General features: G+C 41.0%; 4 protein-coding genes and 1 long non-coding RNA gene across 7 annotated transcripts; 3 read left to right on the forward strand and 2 right to left on the reverse strand.

Annotated features, from left to right (window-relative positions):
• Positions 1 to 1,594: 1,594 nt before the first annotated feature.
• LOC147040022 (uncharacterized) lies at positions 1,595 to 2,432 on the forward strand. Of its 2 annotated transcripts, none has more exons than XR_015063141.1 (2): positions 1,595 to 1,951; positions 2,020 to 2,432. It is a non-coding gene; the product is annotated as an uncharacterized LOC147040022 (long non-coding RNA). The 2 variants fall into 2 exon arrangements; XR_015063140.1 differs by having other exon boundaries at positions 2,036 to 2,114.
• LOC147040023 (uncharacterized) lies at positions 2,164 to 5,776 on the reverse strand. 2 transcript variants are annotated; one of them, XM_085902502.1, is made up of 7 exons: positions 5,531 to 5,776; positions 4,895 to 5,032; positions 4,605 to 4,723; positions 4,458 to 4,518; positions 3,950 to 4,057; positions 3,688 to 3,822; positions 2,164 to 3,359 (listed from the first exon to the last, which is right to left on the reverse strand). In XM_085902502.1, the coding sequence occupies exons 2-7, from the start codon at positions 4,941 to 4,943 to the stop codon at positions 3,127 to 3,129; spliced, it is 705 nt and encodes a 234-aa protein (XP_085758628.1). In that variant the 5' UTR covers positions 4,944 to 5,032; positions 5,531 to 5,776; the 3' UTR covers positions 2,164 to 3,126. The 2 variants fall into 2 exon arrangements, with proteins under 2 accessions (XP_085758628.1, XP_085758629.1); XM_085902503.1 differs by having other exon boundaries at positions 4,605 to 4,693; positions 4,895 to 5,772.
• Positions 5,777 to 6,930: 1,154 nt separating this feature from the next.
• Positions 6,931 to 16,762, forward strand: slc26a5 (solute carrier family 26 member 5). The gene is made up of 18 exons (XM_085902205.1): positions 6,931 to 7,113; positions 8,202 to 8,437; positions 9,154 to 9,293; positions 9,512 to 9,622; positions 10,294 to 10,469; positions 10,559 to 10,723; positions 10,817 to 11,052; positions 11,589 to 11,736; positions 12,505 to 12,618; positions 12,695 to 12,772; positions 13,025 to 13,120; positions 14,045 to 14,151; positions 14,249 to 14,318; positions 14,403 to 14,495; positions 14,740 to 14,838; positions 15,219 to 15,425; positions 15,541 to 15,595; positions 16,304 to 16,762. Exons 2-18 carry the CDS (start codon positions 8,256 to 8,258, stop codon positions 16,429 to 16,431), a joined length of 2,205 nt encoding a protein of 734 aa, XP_085758331.1. The 5' UTR covers positions 6,931 to 7,113; positions 8,202 to 8,255; the 3' UTR covers positions 16,432 to 16,762.
• On the reverse strand, positions 16,702 to 19,870 carry psmc2 (proteasome 26S subunit, ATPase 2). Its single transcript, XM_085902206.1, has 12 exons — positions 19,653 to 19,870; positions 19,250 to 19,287; positions 19,078 to 19,159; positions 18,652 to 18,751; positions 18,355 to 18,486; positions 18,203 to 18,275; positions 18,032 to 18,127; positions 17,722 to 17,886; positions 17,542 to 17,629; positions 17,242 to 17,444; positions 17,057 to 17,153; positions 16,702 to 16,992 (listed from the first exon to the last, which is right to left on the reverse strand). Exons 1-12 carry the CDS (start codon positions 19,720 to 19,722, stop codon positions 16,835 to 16,837), a joined length of 1,302 nt encoding a protein of 433 aa, XP_085758332.1. The 5' UTR covers positions 19,723 to 19,870; the 3' UTR covers positions 16,702 to 16,834.
• Positions 19,871 to 20,374: 504 nt separating this feature from the next.
• LOC147040026 (uncharacterized) lies at positions 20,375 to 21,997 on the forward strand. Its single transcript, XM_085902550.1, has 3 exons — positions 20,375 to 20,546; positions 20,884 to 21,065; positions 21,138 to 21,997. Exons 1-3 carry the CDS (start codon positions 20,474 to 20,476, stop codon positions 21,747 to 21,749), a joined length of 867 nt encoding a protein of 288 aa, XP_085758676.1. The 5' UTR covers positions 20,375 to 20,473; the 3' UTR covers positions 21,750 to 21,997.
• Positions 21,998 to 22,186: the final 189 nt, after the last annotated feature.

Raw genomic sequence — 22,186 nt, forward strand, 5'->3', positions numbered from 1 at the left:
CGGCCCTCCCTGTGTGGAGTTTGCATGTTCTCCCCGTGTCCGCGTGGGTTTTCTCCGGGCACTCCGGTTTCTTCCCACATCCCAAAAACATGTTTGATAGGCCGATTGAGCACTCCAAATTGTCCCTAGGTGTGAGTGCGAGTGCGGATGGTTGTTTGTCTCTGAGTGCCCAGCGATTGGCTGGCAACCGGTTCAGGGTGTCCCCCGCCTACTGCCCGATGATGGCTGGGATAGGCTCCAGCACACCCGCGACCTCCGTGGGGACTAAGCGGTTCAGAAAATCAATGGATGGATAATATTTTCTTTTGATTTAATTTTGAAATTTAAAATGGCTGTAGTGATGCCAGTTCAGCTTGGAGCTGCTTCACTTTATCAGTGTCAGCATATAATGTGTTCAGAAACATATTCACAAAGTAATTAAAAAAATAATGGCGGGTGAGTATGAATGTCCATTCAAATGTCCCAAAAAAACTGGGCCCCACAGTAAGGCACTTAATTCTGAAATCGGTGAAATGAAATCTTTTCACAATTAGTCCGTGTTACTGAAGTTTTCCTTCCGCCACGTGCTTTTGAAGACTAGCTGAGCACCGAAAACAATTCACCACAATGGCTTCCTTCTCCTCCGGACGGGTTGAAGTTCAGCAGAGCAAGAGTGCAACCTCTGGGAGGTAAAGAGGGAGGCGACACCTTCTCATCACTATATCTTGACACGGTTAATGGTTTATTCATTTGATCAAGGGTTAATGTATTTTGCATCAACTGCGGGTTTATTTTCCTCTCTTTTTTGTCGTGTTCGATGTTTATATTATCTATCTGTTCCTTGATGTATTTAATAATCAATTTATGCTGCTGGAAACTGAATTTCCCCTAGGGATCCATAAAGTATCAGTCTGTCTATGAATTGGGCGGACCTGTACAGATGGTCTGACCTCTGGTTGCCACGGCGACGAGGACTTTGCCTCGACTACGTCTGGAAGGCGCTCCCTCACACGGTGAGACGAGACGACGTGAACGAGAACGTGAAGTTGATGTGAGTTTTTTTTTGTTTGTTTGGCACGCACGAATCGACGCAAAGGACTGGTTGTCATGTAATAACATGTGAGATAACTTGTGAGATGGATGGTCAGTCGGTTAGTTAGCGAGCGAGCGAGCGAGTCGCTCGGCTAGTCTAAACAACTGATTGGTGATTGGTCAGACAGTTCACTGGGTCTGCTTGTCGGTTATTCAGCTTTAGGTTGGTCGGTTTCTCGATACGTTGTCAGTTGGTTACTTCTTTAAGAAACGTAATGACAAGGAAGACAATCCAGCAGCAAAGTCATTGTCAAGCACCCTTGAGGACCAGGAAGGAGTCATAAAAAGAGCAGACTTTGGCCTCCGCTGGCATCTTATCAGAATTCGGGTCATCTTCTGTGTTTGGATGTGGAATGCAATTGTGGCCGTCACGCCGTCTGTTGTGTGAGAAAATCAAGGTTATCCCTTTCAGGTTTCCTCTTGATTAAAAGTGAACTCACAGACGAGAGCACCCCAATCGAGGAGGTGAGAACAAGGACGCCGTGACACTTCCTGATAAATCTGCGTCACGCCAGCCAAATGACTTTACGAGGCAGAGTTCCAGTAAGGCCATAAAAGAAGTCGTAAAACAGCGACACACCTGCTTACAGACGGAGAAGTGAGCGGATTCTCGATGCGAGAAAGATGGCTCTGGATACCGAGAGCATGGAGCTGCTGTGGAGAACGCTGTGCGAGCTGGGGCAGGAAGACTTCAAGGCCTTCAAGTTCTATATGCACCTGCCCGGGAGCATCTCCGCAAATGCAGACCAGATGGACATCGTCAAACAGCTGGCGAAGAAGCACGGCAAGAAGGCTGTAGAGGAGACCATCAAGATTCTGGAGAAGATCAACGACTACAACCTCGCCCAGAAGCTGCGCAGCGACTTGGCGCAAATCAAAGGTAAGGTGAAGCCGCCGCACGCCAACTGTGGGGGTGTTCCAGAAAGCAGCTGACCTGAAAACTCTCAGGTGATGCACACGACAGCTGAAACCAACTCAACAGCTCTGGCTTAGCTTCTGTGTGAGGAACCTTCTTTCTGGAATACCCTTGAGGAGCCCATCCCGATCTTGGAAGGAGCAACGCTACTACTGGTCAATGATCCACGCCTCGTATTGATGTTTTTTATTTTTATTATTCTTACAGTTTAAAATATATAGTCAATGAACACCGTGAAAACGAAAGAAATGAAATAAAACATAAATTAACACTTGGCATCAACCAACATTCAGATACAACACAATGTGACTTCTCCAATACGTTTCAGGTACACATTGATATTGCACAGTAGGCGCTACGTTCACAACTTTAGTCAAACAACACAAAAGTAAATCTCTTTAAACACAGTGAGTTGTATATAACGTGTGCGCCCTTGACTAGTTGTCACCAGAAAATTAAACTATTTCTTTTTTCAATCCTTGTGTTCCTGTCCGCTCTGTCTCTCTGTCTTCGCCGTGTAATATCCAATCACCAATAACGACAAATTAAGGGGGAAAATAAACCAAATTATTTTTTTCCCAGCAAAATTATGCAATCGGGCAGCTCGGCGGCGCACTGGGTTGGACTGGGTGTCCCCCGCCTACTGCCCGATGACGGCTGGGATAGGCTCCAGCACGCTTAGGGACTAAGCGGTTCAGAAAATGGATGGATGGGTTGCAGTAGGCGGGGGACACCCTGAACCGGTTGCCAGCCAATCGCAGGGCACACAGAGACGAACAACCATCCGCACTCGCACTCAAACATAGGGACAATTTGGAGTGCTCAATCGGCCTATCAAGCCTGTTTTTGGAATGTGGGAGGAAACCGGAGTGCTCGGAGAAAACCCACGCGGGCCCGGGGAGAACATGCAAACTCCACACAGGGAGGGCCGGAGGTGGAGTCGACCCCGCACCCTCCTAACTGTGAGGCGGGCGTGCTACCCAGCAACTGCTGCCCCCCCAGACGCGCTTTGTGAGGTTTGGCATTGATCGCAGAGGAAGAGGCTGAAAAGGAAGAGTCTGGGATTCTCCCGTCAGCGATGCCCAGACGATCAAGACACACTGAGGAAAGACAACGTAGAAGAAACGCTCGCTGTCTGGTCACCCGTTCCTAGCCGACGCTCTATCTGGGGATCCGTTGGATTCTTTCCTTGGCACATCATCGGTAAGTGTCAGGATGTGAAGCCCACCTTTCTTCTCACAGCTGTAGACGAGGTGGAAGTATTTGGAGACACCAGGGCAGGAGTCCGTATCCGTAAGGTAAATGTGGCCAATCTGATGGTGGTCAGACAATCCTCTCAAGTGACGGAGAGCCCCTTCCACCCTGCAGTCATCTGCAAGTGACAACACACCACCATTTTATGCGCATTTTATTCACACACTTACATACTGACTTCAACTTGTTTCAGGACGTAGGGAATTCTAATGGTTAATGACTATTCGAAAAAGAGGAATCAGAAAAGCGCCCGGCTTAGCTCTTTGTCATCATTTTCTATTTTTATTCAAAGAAAAAGTCAAATCAACATTTTCTATTGCCATCGCTCGCTCACACCTCAATGCCCATGGATATTGACTTATATGTTACAAACGAGTTACCTCCAACGCTGACGGCGTCTGAAAAACCTCGTGCCAAAAACAACGATGGCACTGGAGGATTCTTACCGGGTAATCCACCGCCACTCGGACAGACCTCGCCACGCTTCCGTCCATAGAAAGCCGAGCGTATGCGGACGACTCTTTCATCAGGACGTTCAAGGGTTTTCCAATCCTCTCCGCAGAGAAGCTCCTTCTTGTAGCCTGTGAGAGCACAACCGTTGACTTCTCTCCGTGTCTGTGGCAGCTGAGGTTTTGCTGTCTTTCCTAGAAGCGCGAACCAGAAGCTGGATGTCGACACGTCCACTGTGGGGCGTCACATCTCACTTACCTTTTCCTCTTTTCTTGCAGACGTAGCCTTTCTTGTTGTCGCACTCGTCACGCTTCCAGTCGCCGCTGCCAGTGAGCAAGAAAAGACATTTCCCCACTTCAGCGACACCTGGAGGGAGGTAAACAAGATCTGAGTGCTCATCCGTTCCTCCAAAGTGCAGCTGACAACCTAAGACTTAGACTAAAGAGATTAGAAAGAACATATTGCGATGAAGAAATTACTTGAAAAATATTTTTAAAAGAATGCTGGTGACCATTTTCCCGCGTTTTCTCGTCAGTAAGGCTTTGAAAAGATCAAAATACAGTGGACTGGCAAAAAATTTTGTATGTTTTTTAACAGCAACAACTTGTGGTTTTTTTTATGTCAGAATAGGATATCAACACCACCTCAATCATGTGTGACATGCAAACCTTTTTTTGTTTGTCCAATGGGATTGTTCCTCTGCCACAAAAAAAGCGACGATCAATTTAAATTCATCACAAAGAAAGGCCTTCAGCAATCCACTCACAGAAGCTGTTCCATCTTCTTCTTGAGTTCCACCCAAGGATATAATCCGCGTTGAATGTGATCTTGAGGAAAGGAAGGAGAACAAGAGCTTCAGGGCAAGAAGAGCTTCAGCCAAATGACGACTGTGGCGGTTCTTCTTGGTGCTCACCAGCAATGACTCGGGCCTCTTGTGCAGAGCGGCTGCTAGCCAGGTGGCCTCGCCGGGCGAGATAAAACTTCTCGGCAGCCTCCCAATATCTAGGCGTCGTGTCAAAAAGATAAAGGAAGCTGAGGCCACAAAGAAAAAAATTGAGGAGGAAACCATGACGAGGTGCTTAAAGTGCAAAAAAAAAGAAGACATTTTTTCCTAGTTTTCTTTGAGTGCTTGTTCTCAAAATTGGTTCCAGAACCTTTACGCGTGTCCGCCTGACAACAGCATGCAAAGTTGTTACGTCTTACCTCTCGAGTAGATTTGAGGCCCAGTTGCGATGTGTTGTTGTCTGGCCATTGGAGCAGGTCAGCTTCTGGCTCCCGCCTTCAAAGCGACACCAGACCTCGTCGTATTTCTGAGAACCCCCCCAAAAACAACCTGTCCCACTGCCAAGGATTGCACACAATTGCCCCCAAGTGATGATATTAAGCTTCAGATGTACAGTGGGGCAAACAAAGTATGTAGTCAGCCACCAATTGTGCAAGTTCTCCCACCTAAAAGATGCCTATAATTCTCATCATAGGTACATTTGAACTCACAGTGATGGTACACAACACATCATCATCATCTTCACCCTCAGCAATTACCCCACCCACCAGTTACGCACGTGTGGCATATCGATGACCAATGACGTAAGCTCAAATCAGGTCATCCCAGGTTTCACCGCTGGAGGGTGCTAAAGCACAACGCAACTCAATCGAATGTAACACGTTGCAACAGTTGGACCGCTCCCCCCTTCTTAGCTCAAAATGTTCGCCCTTCTCTCTGATTGTGAGCTTTTTTTTAGGCGATCTTTTTGACCTCTCCAACTCCGTACATTACACTGTGAGACCATATTTCACAGCCACTTTGCAACTGTTTGAAAACTCTGTCTCATTTATCACCATCATCTTGAAGTTCGCATCATAACATCTCCTCAGCTGCCCCCAGTCAACCTGGCCGATCTTCGACCACTTTTCTCCAGATTGTCGCTACATTTCTCCATTTTCTGTTATCGCTTCTCTTATTTTCTTTTTTTTTTTCTTAGCTCTATTTTTTATTTTTCTTCTTCGTGCTACCGCTATTTTTATTTTTCTTCTTTGTGACAGTTCACTTTGGCCTGGGGAGTTAAGTTCAGCATTCGCTTTAAAGATATCTGGCGCCATTTGTGAATGGGTATAGTTTCTACACCCCGAATGTAAGACAACCCCCATTTTTTCAGTCTTATTTCAATGCAAAAACCACTGTCTTATATTCGGGCCAACACGGTATATTGCAACTGAGTAGTTTTGTTCTATTAAAATAGCCCCCATTTTTTAAATATTGTATGTATATTTTTTCATTTTCTTAAACATGATATGATGAAAAACATTGCACTTTTATATTTGTGATGGTTGGATAATGTATGAATGAGGTTCAATTGTAGTTTTGGTTCATTTTAACCTCAAAAGGTGTATTTAGGGTTAACATAAGTATGACTTGCTAAAACCACACTCTAGCACATAATAATAATAATAATAATAATAATAATAATAATAATAATACATTTTATTTGTGAGGCGCCTTTCAAGGCACTCAAGGACGCCGTACAAAGATAAAATAGCATACACAATCAACCACCTTACATCACAAAGGTAAGGGTCACAGGTTAAATGTACTAATGAGAACCTCATTTAATGCAGAATTAAATGTCCATCCATCCATCTTCTTCCACTTATCCGTGGTCTGGTCATGAGGGCAGCAGCTTTAGGAGGGACTCCCAGACTTCCCTCTCCCTAGCCACTTCGTCCAGCTCATCCTGGGGGATTCCAGGATTCACAATCACATCCTGATTGTGAGCTTTTTGGGATGTGGGAGGAAACCGAAGTGCCCTGAGAAAATCCACGTGGGCATGGAGAGAACATGCAAACTCCACACAGGGAGGGCCGGAGGTGGAATCGAACCTGCACCCTCCTAACTGTGAGGCGGACGTGCTACCCAGTGCCCCACTGAGCCGAAAATTGATTTGCATTTTCAAAATGATTATGATGATTATTATTATTGTTGTTATTAATTTCATCATTCGATCGCCAAGTAACAAAGACGTCAACGTGAAGACCTCATACATGAACTCGAATTTGCAGCACCGAAACGTAAGGGACAGATAGTCTTCTTCTGAACACGTTTTATGGACCAATCATTTCAGCCATGAAAACAGAGTGTTTATGTAACAGCTTTGTTTTGATGAACCCGATTCAAACCCCACGAGATTCAAACCCACTATGAGCAACACTCCTCGCGTAGACCGGAAGTAAGCGATAAATATCACCCGAGCAGCACATCAACTTGTTTGGATGCGATCTTTCTTTGTAATTTTGCAAACGGTCGTGACAGCGTTCACTGTCACCGGATCACCGTGCTTCTGTTAAACTTTAGCTCAGAAGGTCATTCCCTTAAAGTTCACGTTCAACCCGTAGCATCCTAACGAGAGCCGGAGCCGGAGAAGCAGGTAAGAACCCTGGCTTTTAAATAACACCCTTGTATTAGCTGACATTACGAAAGGAAGAGAAAAGTCTTCCGGTCAAGTGACAGAGATTCTTTAATTGGTATCATGAAAGACGGCTTGCCTACTAAATAAAATAAATAAAAATAAATATCCATTGTAATACTACTAATTCCGTTCATTCAATGTTAGCTAGCTAACGAAGTGACAGAAATGCTTCAAACTATCTTTAACCTTACAAAATCCACGTACCACATCACATTTTTACTGTAAGAGGCTCTGAGAAATAACTCACACAATGTTGGCATGTCCGTCAAATGTAACATTTATTGATTTGCATCAGATGTGGGTCATTTTTATTGCAAAAAAAAAAAAAACAGGTAAAAAACAAAACTGTTTGCCAAGCCAACATGATAACCTCGCCACTGACTAGATTATCATGATTTTTTTTTGTATTGAATTGTATTATGCCAAATATTGGAATGAATTAATCGGTTATCAGAATTTTATTTTGCCAAATATTGTCGTCAACATCAGCCGCAAAATATCCATATCTTTCCAGACCTAATTGAAACGATCTCCCCAATATTTTGAATTTTATTGACATTTAGTGTTTTCTTTTTCATAGAGAAAGCTTCACTTGATCGCCAAAAATGATGTAGACATCTCTATTTATGCCCGCTTCAACCACTGCAAATAGAACAATTGCGCCAATATTTTTGATTTTTTGGGGGGAGACATTTAATGTCTTCCTCTTCATTGGTGTTCACTACAGAAGCGAGTGTCCCTTATTGAGGAATACTTTAAACTTCCATAAAATCTACAATATTGGGGGCAGTAATCATTCTACTAACTTCAGAGGCTGATTGCTCGTGGTTTCTATCATTTAAAATGAGAGGTCATGAGTGTGACTCATTGAGTCACTCACTCACATTTACAACCATTCAAAGGCAGACACACGTATGGTGTCATCTTTTGTGAAAATTATTGACATGTTATCTCTTCAAGCAATCTTCCTTATCAGAAGAAACTTAAATTCATTTCACAACAAGCCAACAAAACAACCTGAGATGATTTTGTTTTGTGACTATCAGAGAGCAAGTGTGGCTTACATGTAAAGGAATAACAACAGACAGAAAATTATATTGATGGAGCCAAATGAAGAAGAAGAAGCAGCAGCGGTGGCAACAATACAAGTGGAGGATGCAGAGAAGTTGCTGATGTACAAGATTGAGCGTCCCGTTCACGACGAGGCACATCTTAGATCAGAGCTTCTCCACCGCAAAGAGAAAACCACCACCCTTCGTCAGAAGCTTGCACAGTACTGTCGGTATGTTGAAAGAAGAAAATGTTTGTGTTATTATGGCAAGTATGTGCAGTGGAAGTCCAATTTTGACAACAATTTGTACCTAGCCAACCTTATTTTCCATCCTAATTAAAAAAATAAAAATTTTAATTTGTTTTAGTGAGAGCATTCCCAGCAGCTTGACAAATATTGAAATGCTAATATTGGCTGTTTAATACCACTTCCAGTTCAAGTTTAATTTCAAAGTAAACATAAAAAATGCAAAATACCCTTTACCATGCCATCGCTAATTGCGGGCTTGAAAGCAACAGATTTTTTTAACACAATCAGTGGCGCAACACACGTAGACAAGGCAATTTTTGTTATCAAGCGCCTTTCACACATTAGGTAACTCAATGTGCTTCAATTCATTAAAAGTACAAAATTGAAAAGCAAGAATTAAAAACATAACAAAACGGGCATTTGTTCTTCATCCTCTGTTCACTGTTTACTGAGTGCTCTCAAAGAACATCTTTTTATGATATGGTAACTGTGATGCAAAATGAAACTACTGACTGTTTTATGAAGTTGTTTAAAATAAGAAGTGCTCTCAAAGAACATCCTATTATGGTATGATAACTATGATGCAAAATGAAATGTTTTATGAAGTTAAGTCAAGTACCTTATTGTTAAAAAGTAATACTATATAATGTTCATATCTGAAACAAATGCCTGATAAATGATGTTTTCGCTTTACGTAGGTGCTCGACGCAGCGGGCAAAGGCAGTGGTTCTAAGCTTCCTGCCTATTTTCGCATGGCTGCCAAAGTACCCAGTCAGGGAATACCTGTTTCACGACGTGGTGTCAGGTCTTAGCACCGGAGTTGTGCAACTCCCCCAAGGTGAGCAGCTTCTCGGCTCATTTAGCAGGATTCAGTAGACATGAGAATGAATCATGTGGAAAAACAATGAATGTTTGGAGGCGCCTAGCCAACTCCCGAGGTGCTTCTTGTTACAACCCGCTGCTTTGGTTTTGGTATCTCTGTAGCTCTGAGGTTGGGAGGACAAGTTTTGTTTCGGGGTTTGACAGTTTATTTAAACTCTTTCTTTTGTACCATAGGTCTTGCCTATGCTATGCTAGCTGCTGTGCCTCCAGTTTATGGTCTGTACTCGTCGTTCTATCCTGTTCTGCTGTATGTTTTCTTTGGCACATCCAGGCACATATCCATAGGTGAGCAAAAATCATTTTTGTTTGAAAAATTCCCGTGGAGAAGTTTACAAAAATTAAGTTTTGTACTGGTTCAAGACCAAACTTGCTTCCTGGGAATGTTGAGATGTTCTAACCTTGGACGGAGAGAAATGTCACACACATATATAAAAACTTGACTTGACTTGACTTGACTTGACTTGACTTGACACACACACACACACACACACACACACACACACACACACACACACACACACACACACACACACACACACACACACACACACACACAATAAACTAGTTCCCATCACTTAATACAATCAGGATAATAAACCAAACCTGTTTAACTTTTAAACAAAGAACTGAAGCTTTTACTGTGTTTCCTTGACTTTTAATTATTGCCTGAGAATGCAATTCTAGGAGAAAATAACCTTTTCACTTTTTGGCAGAGGCAGTAGGGCAAAAGGAGATTCAGGTTTTGATTCCCATGCTAATCATTTGGACAAAATTGTTATGAGCTATTTTTTGGACTATATTACCAGATCATCTCATTCGCTGCCAGCCCAGTAAAAATTGACATATACTCTGTCAATGGCAATGAATGGGTAGTCCCAAAAAGATGGTACGACTAAAGATATGGTGAATTTGAAAAATATTTCTTCATTAAGTCTGTCTGTGGGTGTGATTTACAGGCACCTTTGCAGTAATAAGCCTGATGATTGGAAGCGTTGCAGTTAGGGAGGTTCCAGACTCTTACATGCAAGCCACCAATGGGACCAACGTGTCCGCCATCTTTGATGTGGTGGAACGTGACGCCAAGAGGGTCCAGGTGGCTGTGGTGCTGACAACCCTCGTGGGAATCATTCAAGTCAGTGCAGTCCAGTATTTCCAACTCAAAGCTCCATTTTGGTTTCATCAGAAATAAAAAAAATAATTTCGTTGCCCTTTTCTCTTTAGGTTGTTTTCGGTCTTCTCAGGTTTGGCTTTGTGGCGATTTACCTCACGGAGCCGCTGGTGCGAGGCTTCACTACAGCAGCTGCTGTACATGTTGTGGTTTCTCAATTAAAATACCTGCTCGGAGTGAAAACAAAGCGCTTCAGCGGAGCCCTCTCTGTTATATATGTGAGATCAAAACAACATACATTTTTTTTACATGGAATGTGTTTTCTTTCCCCTCAAAATAAATCAAAAAGCTTTTGTGCTTTATCTTTGCAGAGTGTCAAGGCAGTACTTAGTCACATTACAAGTACAAATGTCACCACTCTCATCCTGGGCCTTGTGTGTCTGGTCTTTCTCTATGTAATCAAAGACCTAAATGAGCGCTTCAAAAAAAAACTGCCCATCCCTATACCTGGGGAGATAATCATCGTCATTATATCAACCGGCGTCTCCTATGGCATGGCATTGGCTGGAAACTATAATGTCGATGTAGTTGGGGAGATACCAACTGGGTAAGAGTTCACGCTTCTTTTGTGTGTGTGTGTGTGTGTGTGTGTGTGTGTGTGTGTGTGTGTGTGTGTGTGTGTGTGTGTGTGTGTGTGTGTGTGTGTGTGTGTGTGTGTGTGTGTGTGTGTGTGTGTGTGTGTGTGTGTGTGTGTGTGTGTGTGTGTGTGTGTGTGTGTGTGTGTGTGTGTGTGTGTGTGTGTGTGTGTGTGTGTGTGTGTGTGTGTGTGTGTGTGTATATAATCGTGCTTCAATGTGTGTGTGTGTGTGTGTGTGTGTGTGTATAATCGTGCTTCAATGTTGAATATGATCTAGTTATGAGCTATCTTCTTGATAGATTACATGTCGTTCGATTGACAGCAGTTTTCTAAGGGCTGACCAAAGATAAGATTTGATATGAAGATGTTATCATATGGACCTGATTATAAGGCCCGTTGTCCATTCTTGAAAAAAAATTCAAAATGTGCCTTGTAGTCTGAAAAATACAGGATATCACATATAACCCGTGTGAATGTGCTTCAATCGTCCTCCTGTGTGTTCTCAGGCTTCTCCCACCTGTGGTTCCGGACTTCTCTCTGTTACGCACTTTGGTCACCGACGCCTTCGCTATTGCGATTGTAGGCTTCTCCATGGGAATCTCACTTGCCAAAATCTTTGCTTTGAAGCACAACTACAGTGTGGATGGTAATCAGGTGCGGAAAACGCATTGTTTGGTACATCCGAAAATACCAGATTTCAAAACGCTCCATGTAAGAATTTGATGCGAAGTGAAGTGTTGGCTGGGTTTAGAAAGTCTTGTCTTGAGTGTAGGTGCCAAAGAAAAGTGGTCAACAAAGAAATTCAGTGGATTGGTTCTACGAACAAAGACTTGTCAGACAGGTCTCTGTGACGTATGTTTGGCCGTCTGGATAATTTAGCGAGTCCGTGCATTCTTTAATAACAAAAATACTTTGGAGGACTGAATTATTGCCAGATTTGAATAGTTTTGTATTTTTCATTATACTTAGTTTCTATTTTGTTTTTTAATTCAGGTAGTTTCAATTACTTGAATCAAAACCGTGTCATTTTAGTTTAGCTTTTATTATTTTTAGTTGTCATTTTTTGAATACAAATTTTAATTTGTTAACAAAAATGTTTGTACAATTTTAGTTTGCTAATTCTGTTCGTTTTTGTGAACTACAATCACCTTGATTCTCCTATTGTGATCATCAAAGCAGTGAATACATTTACTCCAAGAAATTATAAAATTATGATCCCATGCAATACAAAAACGTAATATCTGGGGTGTTGATTTTTGTTGTTGTCAGTCCCTGACAAATCTCCCACCATTTTTCTCACTGCTAGTCAAAAATGCAATGTATGCAGTGTGTTTGCATTTGTAAACTATCAAAATTCAGCCATCTCAAGAAATGTATTGAATCAAAACCATCCTCAAATACTAAACCTAGCTTGCTTTACAGGAGCTGATAGCCCTTGGCCTGTGTAACTTCATCAGCTCTTTCTTCCAAACATTCACCATCACTTGCTCCATGTCAAGGAGCCTGGTGCAGGAAAGCACAGGGGGGAAAACTCAGGTAAAAGATGAAACGTTATGAAACGAGAATGATAACATTATGTTGACTGATTGAGATTCTTGTGCACGTGGTTCAGATTGCGGGCTTGCTCGGCTCTCTCTTGGTGTTACTGGTGATCATCGCCATTGGTTTTGTCTTTGAGCCGCTCCCACAGGTGAGCTGAGGCCATGGAGGTGATGTCATGATACATTCTCTTTTAGCATTGATTAAACACTGCAGAACTCCCAAGTGTCTCCTGCAAACCAGTTGCTGTCTGTAGTGATTAAAAGTCTGATAATAGAGTATAGTCAGAGTTCCAGATTATTTGGCACATCTCAATGTTAGCCGCATCCATAAAGTTAAAAAAAAAAAAAAGCTCAAAAGAAATTCCATTTTCACAGCATGTTTTGTCTTTTCTGTCTCTCAGACTGCGTTGGCAGCCATCATCATGGTCAACCTGCTGGGGATGTTCAAACAATTCAGAGACATCCCAACTCTATGGAAAACTAGCAAGATTGAACTGGTCAGTCAAAGAAAGCGAACAAAAAGAAGTGCGGTAACATTGTTTTGCATGAGCCAATTGAATGCTGTGAATGAAATGATTTCGATTGGCTCCATCTTAACATTGAGAACAAGCGACAATTGAAAATGGATGGATACATAGATGTACAGTGCAAAGGTCTACATTTGTCACAGCGGTTGTGTTGACACAGAGAGAATAGGAGGACAGATACAGTTAACTGCTGCACGAGAAAATACCAAATCAAATTTGTTGAGAGATGGGGCTAAGATTGTTGTAGTTAACATAAAACAATGATAGAACAAAAATTTAGGAACATTTTTAGGAAATAAAATTAAAAACAAAAATGCTTTAAAAACAACTCTGACTTAAACTACAGTTTACGTTTACAAAACTAGCAAAACAAAAACATAACTCGAGTTAACAAGCGCTCTTCTTTTTCGGTTCATATATGTAGAACATATACAAAAACAAATACTACTGGGTTTAAATGACTTGAAGCTTATCTATCGAGTTGCCTCGCTAACTAGCTAGCTAGCAAGCTAGTTTACAGACTGACTCGGATAAAAAAAAAAAGTGATACTAAAAGTAGAATAAAAAAATCTGTAAAAACAAACAAATGTACTCAGAAAATAATCAATACTAATCAATAAAAACCCTCAAAAGAAAATAAAAGCTACACAATACTACTGGGTTTAAATGACTTGAAGTTTATCTATCGAGTTGCCTCGCTAACTAGCTAGCTAGCAAGCTAGTTTACAGACTGACTCGGATTTAAAAAAAAATGTGATACTAAAAGTAGAATAAAAAAATCTGTAAAAACAAACAAATGTACTCAGAAAATAATCAATACTAATCAATAAAAACCCTCAAAAGAAAATAAAAGCTGAGCAGCTTTTGAATGAATCGAATGTTTTCCTTTATCAGGCCATCTGGCTGGTGACTTTTGTTGCATCCGTGCTATTGGGCTTGGATTATGGCCTTCTCTCCGCCATTGCATTTGCTTTACTGACAGTCATCTATAGAACACAGAGGTCAGTCTATTTAATTTGCCAATATACTATCATTACTTTCTGTAGTCCCCATTTGACAAAATTCGGGTTCAAGGCTAAACTCTGTTTTGTCTTGCAGCCCGAAAACGGCCGTCCTCGGGCAGGTTTCCAGCACGGGACTATATTATGAAGTGGATGAATATGAAGAGGTTCGTTGTTAGGAGAGAGCATATTGGCCAAGTTGCCACCAACACCCTCAACAGTGCACCATTTTTGATTTGTCTTCTTCCAAGGCGGTGGAATGCGAGGGGATTAAGATTTTCCATTACAACTCGTCAATCTACTTTGCCAACAATGACCTTTATGTGAGCGCCCTCAAAGAAAAGGTAATCCTTGTTACCTTGGGATTGTAACACTGGCATGTGAACACTTTTTCAACTCCTCTCTTGGTTAGGTCGCTCCAGAAAATCAACCACCATTTTGAAAGCTAAAATGCTTCAACCTTAAAAGATTGTACAACCTCACTTTTTTTGTTGAAATAAAAAGCCAGTTGCCCAAGACATTATTATCTAATCACCTGCTTCGGTGCTGTATCCAGCTCTTATTTTTAGCATTCATTTTATTTTACAGACCGGTGTAAACCCGGAACACATCCACACTGCCAGAAAAGCTCAGAAAAAACAAAAGGCCAACAGCTCTCTGACGTGTTCTCCAAAGACAAATGCCGAGGTAGCTTGACTGACCTCATTTTTTTTTTCCTCCTCCTACTTTTTGTGTCCCCCAACATGTTTGCAATGGTTAAATATGTATTTAGCTGTCTATTTGCTTGTGCAATAGTTACTGTGCTATATACTGTACATGGCAATTTAACATAATAATAATAATCATATTGTGTACTAGTATCAACTTTTCAAAAGTTACTTCAATAATGAAATAAATACTTAACAGTTACTTACGAATAATACTACGAATAATAATTATAATGGGTAGAAATCTAAACGTAATATAGTAACCTTGAAATTCCAATAACTTAAAACCAATTTAGTTTAGTGAGTTTGTATAAGACTGGAAGTCTGAAACGATTCACTCAGCTTTTTTTTTTTTATCAGGAGAAGGAAGGAGCTATGACTCAGAAGGATTTGTCGTTCAATAAAATGGCTGGAGATCAGACAAACGGCCGCCTAGGAGAGGATCATAGATCGACGGATATCGAGGAGCTCACCTTCCTTCAGTCGCTCGGCTCCGTCCACTCCATCGTCCTGGACTGGACTCACGTGGGCTTTATTGACTCTGTGGGAGCCAAAGCCATCAAACAGGTTATTTATTTTACAACAAGAGTGAAATGTGCAACATGTAGAGAAGAAAGTATTCCTCAATAATAACCATTTGATCCAATTTATTGATGATGTATAACCCTGAGTATCTCTGCAGGTCATTAAGGAGTATGCAGCAGTAGATGTTCAAGTCATCATAGCGGGGTGCAATAGTAAGTATCAAACTTAACTATTTAAAGACAGAAACGTGCAAAAGAGTCACTCTACCTGGACTTGTAAATTATGGTGAAAATGGGCAGAATCCACAAGTTGAGACATGTTGCAATTCATTAGTTCTCAATTTGAAAATCGAACTGGTCCTCTTACTAACATCAAACATCGCCCCCTAGTGGCAGGAAAGTTACCTGAACTTGGTGTTTCACACCCCTTCTAACGTAAATTATCTTTAATTTAAAATGACTAACTATGACCATGAAATTACACTCAGTGAACTAAAAGACACAAGCATGAAACATCTCTCCACTGTTTTATTAAGGGTATGAAACATTTTGGGAAAAATATTGTATATGTAGGTTCGATATAAAATCTGCGATTAATCCTGAGTTCATTCTGGAAATTAGTAGACAAATGTAGTTTGTGCAAAATGCCCTTTTTTCTCCCAGTGGATTCCAAAAGTGTGCCAATTGCAATATCTGAAATGTGATGTCAAGCATTGGTTTGTAAAGTTTCCAAATTTCAACTTTACTGCGGAGAAGTAATTCACATGCTCGCCTGACCTTTCTCGTAAAAACCCAAAATAAACGTAATAGACAAGTTTAGTTGTCGATGGTAGTGAATGCGTAAAAAGCTTACCTGTGTGCCACTCTTCCACTAAGTTCTTTAATTCTGATCTGACACATTTTGCTTTGGGACTCAACTAGGAAGTCTGCTGACTGAGCTGGACCAGCTGCAGTTCTTCTCTGGAATCATAAGCACCAACATGGTGTTCCCCACCGTTCATGATGCTGTGTTACACTGTCAAAATCCCAAACCCAATTCAAGATGCTGATATGACTGTGAAGAATATTTTTTGCACCCTTTTGAAGCACTCAAGAGATTGTTTAAATGCCTAGGATTTGTTGTTACTGGTTATAGCAATGTTGCCTTGCGCTGGATATGCGTGTGTGCTGTGTAAAATGTTAAACAGCTTCAGTTGCACATTAGATAGGGAGATTAGTTGCTTCCTAAAAAGCATTTCTGCTGTGTAACTATTTTGAAAAACATGAAGTATTTTCAGAGACATTACCAAATGACAGATGCTTACTGTGGAATTATTTTTAAAAATAAATCTTGAGACCCATGTGGAATAAACTTTTATTTTTAACATTTGACAACAAAAATGACTTTTTTTTTCCCCACTTTGCCTCCTAGAGGATGTGGAAAACAAAGTGTACACACACTCACACACACCCTTAATTGTAAGTCATGTATCTGGGCGTGGCGCTGAACTTGGCATAGGACTTGATGACCTTGTTAACAGCCTCCAGGAAGTCCTTCTCAGTGGCAATCTTCCTGCGAGCTCTGATTGCAAACATACCGGCTTCGGTGCACACGCTGCGAATCTCGGCACCTGGCGAGAAGATCCAAACGTCGGTGCGTTTTCTCTAGTTTCAATTACATTTGAGTAGTGTTACCTGTGCTGTTGGGACAGAGGCGAGCCAGCAGCTCAAAGCGAATGTCTCTCTCCACACTCATGGAACGAGCATGAATCTTGAAGATATGCGTCCGACCCTGAAAGCCCCCCCCAAAAAAATATTTTTTATGCCCTGACTGATCCTGATTTCACCACGAGATTTTTTTTTGTCAGTGTTTGCTGCACCTCTAGATCAGGCAAGCTGAACTCAATCTTCCTATCCAGACGTCCCGGTCTCATCAGGGCTGGATCCAAAGTGTCAGGCCTGTTGGTGGCCATCAGCACTTTGATGTTTCCGCGCGGGTCGAAACCATCCAGTTGGTTGATGAGCTCCAGCATGGTCCTCTGCACCTCGTTGTCTCCGCCGGCACCGTCGTCGAAACGTGCGCCTATTTGGTTCAAAAATAACATTTAATGTAACATTTCATGAAGAGGAAAAAAAAAAAAAAAAACACCCAACATTAGAACTCGACCAGGACACCTTACCTCCAATAGCGTCTATTTCATCAAAAAAGATAAGACATGCTTTCTTGGTCCTGGCCATCTCAAAAAGTTCTCTCACCATGCGGGCTCCCTAAAGAAAACAAGTTTATTTACTGTTTTTATTGAAAAAAAATAATAAAAATTAACATTTCACATTATTTGATTCAGTCTGAATGTTTTTACCTCTCCCACATACTTCTGCACCAATTCCGAGCCAATGACTCTGATGAAGCAGGCGTCCGTCCGATTGGCCACGGCACGGGCGCACAAGGTCTTACCGGTACCGGGTGGTCCAAACAGCAGCACACCTTTCGGAGGCTCGATGCCCAAGTTGACGAACCGTTCGGGCTGGTGAGAGAAAACACAAATAGCTCTCATGTCAAATGATTAGCTACCATAGTTATTATTTGACTTATAATGATGGGGCAAGTTTTGATACTTAGAGCGACCTCTTGTGGCTGTACTAAAATCAGCATTAAGTAAACAAACTCACATGGAGCAAGGGGGTCTCAACGACTTCCCTCAGCTTTTCAATCTGCTCCTTACAGCCACCGACATCACTGTAGGTAACGTCAGGTTTCTCCTCCACCTACATGACAACGTAATGTGTTACTTGTGTCAATTGGTAACCAAATTAATGAAATATTGGCGGGTGTGTCCGTACCTGCATCATGGTGACAGTCGGATCAATTTTAGGTGGCAGAGGGATATGGATCTGATACTTGTTTCTGTCAACACTGCGACAACAAACATGAAGTTGTCAGTGTTTAAAATCTTCATTGATTATTATTATTATTTTTTTTTTTTTCTTCTTACCCAACTCTCATGCCTTCTTCTATGTCAGTCGGGGCCACCTGATCACTCAGGTCCACCACAAACTTGGCAAACTGCTTGACATTGATGATGTATTTAGGGTCCTCGGAGTCTGCGTTAATGATCTTTGTGCATCTGTTGAAATCAAATGAAAAGGCTTCAAAATACAGAACTAGGGAACTTCTTGCTTATGTGGAGCTTTAAATCCACATCAATTTGACAGTGAACGATTTGTAGATTTCAAAAGGTTTTCACAATATTTCGAAAACCCAGACCAAATACTCATGATACTACATTTACCTTGCAACTTGCAGTGGTTGTTCACTTTGAAGGGTCTGCTTGTCAGCAGCCAGATCCCACAAAGCGGGTGACGCCAGCCCCGTGTCTGATTCTTTAATACCTGTCACAACCACAAAACACTATGGTGTATTGATACAGTATGAACTTGTGATGGGAAAAAATGAAGCTTAAAATTTGCTTCATGAACCAGTTGTATTTTTTGACTCCTCTAGACGGCACTGGTGGTTTAAATAAGTTTTTTTTTTTTTTTGTATTTTCAGCCCAATGTTGAACAGGAGTAAAAAAAAAAACAAACAAACAAATAAATAAAACTGGTTCATGAAGCAAATTTGAAAATTCATTTTTCAATCACTAAACTGTTTACATTAAAGCTTATGATTTATATTTAAAAATGTTCCATCTTTTCAAGGAATATGTTGAATTCACCTGTGAGTTCATTGATTTTCTTAAGCAGCTGTTGGATGTCATCTTCCACTTGTTTTATCTGTCGGGAGTATGTGCTTTGACCCTGGTGATGCAAGACAGTTAGGGGATATGAATTAAAATATACAATATATTTAATGACTACTACTTCTATCACGTCTGGGAGGACACTCACGTAAGTTTTCAGGAGAGCAATGTCTCCTTCATCCAAAGCTGTACACAACATGAACGCAACGTCAATAAATTGGGATTATGGCTACTGGGTTTGTATTGACACGTACAAAAAGAGACATTTAGAAGATAATGACTTAAGTCAAATTATTAGCTCTTTTGTTCACTTTAGGAACAATTTTCAACATTCCCAAAAATGTTAGCTCTTACATTATTCTACATATTTCACTTTTTTTTTTTTAAATTAGCAGCGACACACAATTTCTTCATAAATTGCATGTTTAGCTACGTTTGGTTTGATTTTTTTCTGCACAATACAAATACTACCCTGTTACCGATGGAAGCTAACTTTAGCTAAGCAGCTAATGTCTGAAAATGAAGACCGTTGCTTTTTTTTAACAATATACCTCTGATTGGTGAGTCATCCTTATCCTCCTCCTTTGTCTTCCTCTGGTCATCTCCTAAATAGTCCGGCATTTTTATTCGTCAGGATTTTTATTGTTTATAACGATCAGACAGAGCTGCTGTACTGGCTAAATTGTAAGATTACGCAGCAGCTTTGCGTTTCCGTCCCCGAACCGGAAGTAAGTGTCGGAAGGTTATTTCATATGTACCAATTATACTGCGTTTGAGCAATCGTGTACAAACACTATACTCTCAAAATGACGTTACACCCTTCTCAAGTACTTTTTTTTATTTTTCCCGTCTTTCCAGTCATTAAACAATTACAGTATTGCATTGTCCTTTTGCAATTTATGAACGGTCGATAGCAGGAAGTACCAACGAGACGTAATTGGCCAGTAAATTAAAATCCAATAAAGAAATAGGAAACCACGACGTAATTTTTTGTTTGTATTAAGATATTTTTTGATTGATATTAATTTTTGCAGAGTTTCTAAAATTTGTAAAAAAAAAAAAAAAAAAAAAAAAAAAAAAAGAAACGGCAAAAACCATTTCTACCAACAGTAATTTGTCTATTTATGATTTTGTAAGGGAACTGGAATATTTGATTGTATATATTTATTTGGTTTGTTCCCAGTTGTTATATTAAGAAAGAGGAAATGTTATGGAATTGTAAAATTAAATAAAATGAAGGGGGAAATGACGCAGCTCACGACATTTGGCACCATAAGCGGAAGTGACACAAGCAGCCTCCCAACTGCTCCGAAGAAAACAGCGTCTACCCTACGAAGTGCACTCGATTGAAGGTCTTCTAACTCGACTCGAAATGGCGTTCTTAGATCACGTGTACACGAGTACGCCATGTGATACAGTAAACCCCGTGGAGCCGGTTTATAATTGTAAGTTCAATTCGTAAACCAAAATTGGAAAAGAAAAAAGGCTGGGTGCTGTTGTGAAAATGGCGACCTACGAAGTGCCCTGCGTGCGCACGCGTGGACTTTGCAATTACTACTTGCTTTCTAAACTACTCATTTTAATAAGCCATATAAAATAAAGGGTTGGTTCATTTGCAACTTTGCAAATGCTGTTGTAATTCCCGCTGTTATGCGGCAAGTTCCTGGTTTTGTATTATGCTGCGTTCACTGCCTCTCGTAAATCTGACTGGCTAAAAGTGCATTATTATATACCCTGGGTTAATACCTACTGCGTTATTATATTATTTATTTGATCTTTTAGGGAGCCTAAAGGAAGCAGAAGAGCTTGTTAAGCTAAGGATGTCAAATAGTTATCTCTTCTCCGGAAAGAGAAATACAGCTGCGAGGGCATGGATGGCCATCCTCAGACATATGGGCTTGCAACACAAACTGAACCACCGTCAGGCCAAGAAAAAATGGGAAAACCTAAAACAACGATACAAGGTAATTTTTTGAACTTTACATTTATATTAATATCCAATGCAATTTTGCTGACACATGAATGTTTCTCCTTAGGATCTTAAGGACAAAAGTCATTGTTATATGTGGCCTCTCTTCACTGTGATGGACGACGCCATGGAAGGCAGACTAGAAGGAAGCGCTCCCATTATAGGAATCTGCACCGATGACAAGTTGTGTATCTCATCCAGAGGTAAAAAGAGAAAGAGAACCCTGCCTAGCATCTCTCCGGTGAAAGTAACAAACGTAGTCCCAGAAATTGAGGTGATTTTGAATGGAGAGAATAAATCAGAAGAGGAGGAGGACGGTGGTGATGAGGACGTGGTGGAAGGCTGCCAGGAGTTTATGCTGCTAGATGATGCCACAGAAAGGGAAAAACAAACTATGGAGCTCGAGCGAATGGCCCTGCAACGAGACAGGGCATTGCTGGAGCGGGAGATAGCCATCGTCGAGCGGGACAGAGCCCTGATGGAGCGGGAAAGGCTGCTTTTAGAGCGGGAAAAAGAAATTGTGGCCAAGGACCGAGATGCCATCAACAGGGAGCGGCTGGTTTTGGAGAGACAGAAAGCCGCATTGGAACCTTCTGCTGAACAGGAAACAACCACAGACTCAAAGAACAGGACAGAACGTTTCCTGGACTTGTTTGAAAAACTCATCGATAGTTTTTGATAGGAAATAAACCTTGAACTTTCTTGTTGTATTCGATGTGGTCACAACTTTTTTTTTAAACAATCAAAAACATTTGAAAAAAAAGCTTTTTGTTTTGGAAGAGGTCATCAAAACAACTTTATTCACTCATGTGGTTATTCCATACAGAGCACATAATATCAAGCTATTAGCATTGTCCTTAGCCACAACCCTCCTCCCAAATCATGAGCAATAGTCTTTGGAATAAGATGTTGTGCACAGTCACTATTTTTATATTACAATACAGACTTTACAACAAATGCTTGTGTTTAAAATGCGTCTTTTATTGCATTAGGTACTCAAAATCTCACCTTTCATTGAGCTCCGGCCTTCAATAAGTTTACATTTCCAAAGGATTTATTTCATATTTATATTTCATCTTTACAAAACAAACATCTTTTAAACAAACAAACAAACAA

The sequence above is a fragment of the Syngnathus leptorhynchus genome, chromosome 21 (genome assembly GCF_054491065.1).
Source record: "Syngnathus leptorhynchus isolate UIUO chromosome 21, UIUO_Slep, whole genome shotgun sequence".
Taxonomy (NCBI): Eukaryota; Metazoa; Chordata; class Actinopteri; order Syngnathiformes; family Syngnathidae; genus Syngnathus; species Syngnathus leptorhynchus.